Here is a 3,885-nt window from a genome sequence, read left to right on the forward strand (position 1 = left end):
ACAGAATGGAAAGATGAAGGATGTATCTGAGCCTTCATGGTCATTGTAGCAACAGCAAGGGAAAAATTAGAGACTTACTAACTGTCCCACAGTAGACACCACTGCAAGAGACCCAGGAGCAAACATCAGACATCCTGAAGAAGTGATGGATAAGCATATAGAAACAAAGTTTGAGTACAACCACTCTCTCCCCCTATTGCTTTCAGGACACAAAACCCCTCCTACCACTATCATTATGAATCTACCTTGTAGTTTAGGTAGAATGAGAAGAAGAAAATCTACAAGATAGAGCATTTATTTGAAAGAGACTTTACCAAAGAAGAAATGGAAGTACCATTAATTGACAAAGTAAACACCTTCTCTACTACACATTCCAGTGGAAGCTCAAGAAGAATGTTCAATTGTAGAAAACTACATTTTCTTTGTAAAACATGTAAATTTGCCATTTTTTCACTTGATCACAAAAGAATACATCAGGAAGACAAAAGGCAGAGTGAAGAGAATTAGATAAAAATGGAACAAGAGCCCAGCATGATCAAAACTTGTAAGAAACCTGTTGAACCCCTGTGTTAATAAGCCAACCAACTTTTTTTATTATTAAATCCAGTTTGTGTGAGGTTCTCTGATACTGAAGATCTTTATTAGGGCTACAGAAGGCAATTTAAATCAACCAGTAAGTCACAGAGTTGGGAATTAAACACAGGATGTCTAACATCCAAAGCTGGTCTCTTAATCACTACACCATAATACAAAGGTGTAGCCATTCCCTCTGTGGTGTTTGCTGAATCTGAAATCACTTGCTACTCAAAGTATGGTCCAAGAACCAGCAGCATGGACATCACCTCGGAGCTTTTTAGGACAGCAGATCTCACGTGGCCCCACCCACCCCAGACCTACCCAGAATCTGCATTTCAACAAGAATTCCCAGTGATGCATATATACATTAAAGTTTGGGAAATACTGTTTAAAGTCATTCTTTTCTTTGGGTTTTTACAGCATGTTCCTTACTCATTGCTGGTTAAATACTGATCTATTTCCTCACCAAACCTGTGATATTCTTGAAGGCAAGAAATATGTTTTTTTTTTTTTTTTTGGTTTAAAATATCGTTTATTCATAAATATGTCCCTCTTGGGTCTGCTCCTCTAGCCGCCGTCTACTTGGCCATGTCAATCAGGCTCTGCAGGGAGGTGGGCACCCAGGTCTTCTTGCCCTGGACGAAGACCACTCCCCGGTCAATGTACATGACGATGCGGCCAAAGGTGTAGAGCTGCTTCCCTTCATGTCGCTTCCCGATGATGGGCATGAAGACGATGTTGTGCTCCTCAGCCTTGGTCTCAATGAGGTCCTTAAAGTTCATGGGCATGGAGCCGGCGGCCATGCCAATGCCCCTCTGGGCCATGTTCTCAGCCTCCCGTCGCTCCTGCATGGCCTCGTGCTGGAAGTCCTTCCTCCGCTCCACGTGGGTGAGGTAGGCAATGTTCTCTCGTGCTCTGGGCTGCATGTAGGCCCCCACATTGGAGGACACCGCCCTGTTCATAATGTCAAGTGCTTCATTAAACTTGTCGTTGACGGACAGGTGTGCCAGCACTTGGTCTGAGAACATGGACTTCCAACCCAGGTACCACTTGGTGATCTCCTCATAATTGGGGCTGTTACTGAGCCAGGAGCACAGCACCTGAAGCCACTTGGGAAAGAAGTGCTTTTCAAGAAGCCCCACCAGGCTGGAGACAGAGATCATCCCTTCCCAGGTGATGACCCAATAAAAGGCATCCATGTGCTGCTGGTGGGGGTTAATGACCAACTCGCCAAGACACATCTCCAGCTTGGGCACTATGTTCTTGACCATGAATGCTTCCCAGGAGCCAGGGGTGAAGACCTCCTTCCAGGGCTGCAGAATGAGCTTGGCTGAGGAGTCGCTGGGGTGCCACTTCTGCAGGGCACGGGACAGTTTGCTGCGGATGGAGGAATAGAGCCGCTCCAGACGTGCCTGCATGAGGGGTAGCCACGGGTGGATCCAGGAATGGATGGGGATGGTGTCCGTCAGTGGGTTCCAGTTCTCCACCTCCTTCTGCAGCTTGGGGAAGATGAGCTGGTCCAGGATGGTATCTAAGATCCACACGGGGATAATGTGCACCCAGCTATCCAAAAAGTCCACCATCGGGTCACAGTTCCTTGGTTGCCACTGGGTGACAATGTTTCGAACGATAGGCATCCAGACTTCCCAAATGAGCCTGTGAAAGGCATCTGCCAAGAGGTCCTGCCCACCGTGTGACAGGAGCTGGTCGTTCTCCAGGAGGCTTTTCCACTTAGAGATGATCTCGGTGCCGTAAGTACAGTCTTTGAGGGGGTCCCACTCCTTGAAGTACTCCTTCATGAGCGGGTAGACGATGGCCACGGTGAGGTCCACACGGTGGGACATCCAGTAGTCCTCATAGTACTTGTCCCTCAGGGTCTCAAAGATGTGGGTGCACCCGTCCAGCGTGAGGGGGTCGCTGCAGTTGGGCTGCATGCACCGCTCGCACTCCTCCACCATCTCTAGGACCTTGCTGAGGTTGGAGATGAGCCGCTCCTCGTGGTCCAGGACCTCCGACATCTTCTCCAGCTCGTGGGAGAGGTTGACCACCATGTCCCGCTCGTACTGCAGCTGCCGGTCGTTCTGGATGATCTCCTGCTCCGTGAGGTCGATGAGCAACTGCAGGTTGTGCTCCAGCTCTGGCAGCGCGAAGCCCGGGGCCTTGGCCTCTTTGCCAGGCTGTGGTGGCTGCGGCGACTGCAGCAGCAGCCCGTCGTCGGGGACGTTGTGCTTGTGGCTGATCTGGCCGTAGCTGAAGTAGACCTTCTGCTCGCGGCCAGTCATGTCTATGACCTTGACCTGAGAAAGCTCCTTCTCGGGGGCGGTGAGCTGCTTGCTAACCCTGCCCTTGGCCTTCAACTCTTCCACGGTCTTGTAAGAGTATTTGGGCTTCTTCTTGCTTCCGCTGGGGCCTTGTCTCCACTGGCTCAGCTCCTTCTGAAACTCCTCGGGCTCTTCCTCTGAGTGGACCACAGGGAAGTCCTGCAGGGACTGGGGGGTGCGCTCGGAGCCGTAAGCTCCCACAGCACCTCTGCCCTTTCTCTGTTTGGCTTCGATTGGCTTAATGATACCTTGTGCATTCTTCCCAAGGCCCCTCCCGGGGACGTAGCCCATTTTCTGAAGAAGCTTCTGTCCAATTCCTTTTGTGTGTCTCTCCCAGCTGCCAAAATCCATGAAAGACTTGGTTCCTCCAGCAAAGCCTTTCTGGCTGGGTGTAAAGTTGCCTCCCGTTTTTAACTTCTTGGGTCCAAAATCCTTAGGAAAGTCATCCTGCTTGACAGGCTCCTCTTCGTCATCAGAATCTTCCAGCTCCGCCTCCTCTGCTGCCCGCTTCTTGAGCCCCGCGCTGATGAAGCTGACTGGCGCTGAGCAGTCGCGGGCTCGTTTGCCTCCAAAGCTGGGTCTCTCTCCATCCGAGGCTCGCTCTGTCCACACTCCATTGGTGGCCTCTTCCTTGGTCCGCCAGTGGCGCTGCCGGTTGGGGTTGAATTCATTCTGGAGATCCCAGTCGGTGATCTCGAAGTTCTCCCGCTCGTCCTCATCATCATCCATGTGGCCTTCCCCGTCCCGGTAAAAGTGGGGCAGCGGCATGGCCAGTCACTTTGAGAACGCCTCTCCCGGGCCCAGTGCGGAACACAGTAGCCCCCGCCGCGCGTGCACAAGGAGCCCACTGCTCCAGCAGCCGGAACCCGGAAGTGGCGGCCGGAACCCGGAAGAGTGGTGGCCGGAACCCGGAAGTGGCAGCCGGAACCCGGAAGTATTGAGACCGGTCTGCCTTTTTTTTTTCTTTAGTATTCTAACCACTTGTGAT

General features: G+C 51.6%; 1 protein-coding gene across 1 annotated transcript; it reads right to left on the reverse strand.

Moving 5' to 3' along the window:
- Positions 1-1,154: 1,154 nt before the first annotated feature.
- On the reverse strand, positions 1,155-3,665 carry LOC124244972 (tuftelin-interacting protein 11-like). Its single transcript, XM_046672037.1, has one exon. It carries the CDS (start codon positions 3,663-3,665, stop codon positions 1,155-1,157), a length of 2,511 nt encoding a protein of 836 aa, XP_046527993.1.
- Positions 3,666-3,885: the final 220 nt, after the last annotated feature.

The sequence above is a fragment of the Equus quagga genome, chromosome 9 (genome assembly GCF_021613505.1).
Source record: "Equus quagga isolate Etosha38 chromosome 9, UCLA_HA_Equagga_1.0, whole genome shotgun sequence".
In the NCBI taxonomy this organism is placed as follows: domain Eukaryota; kingdom Metazoa; phylum Chordata; class Mammalia; order Perissodactyla; family Equidae; genus Equus; species Equus quagga.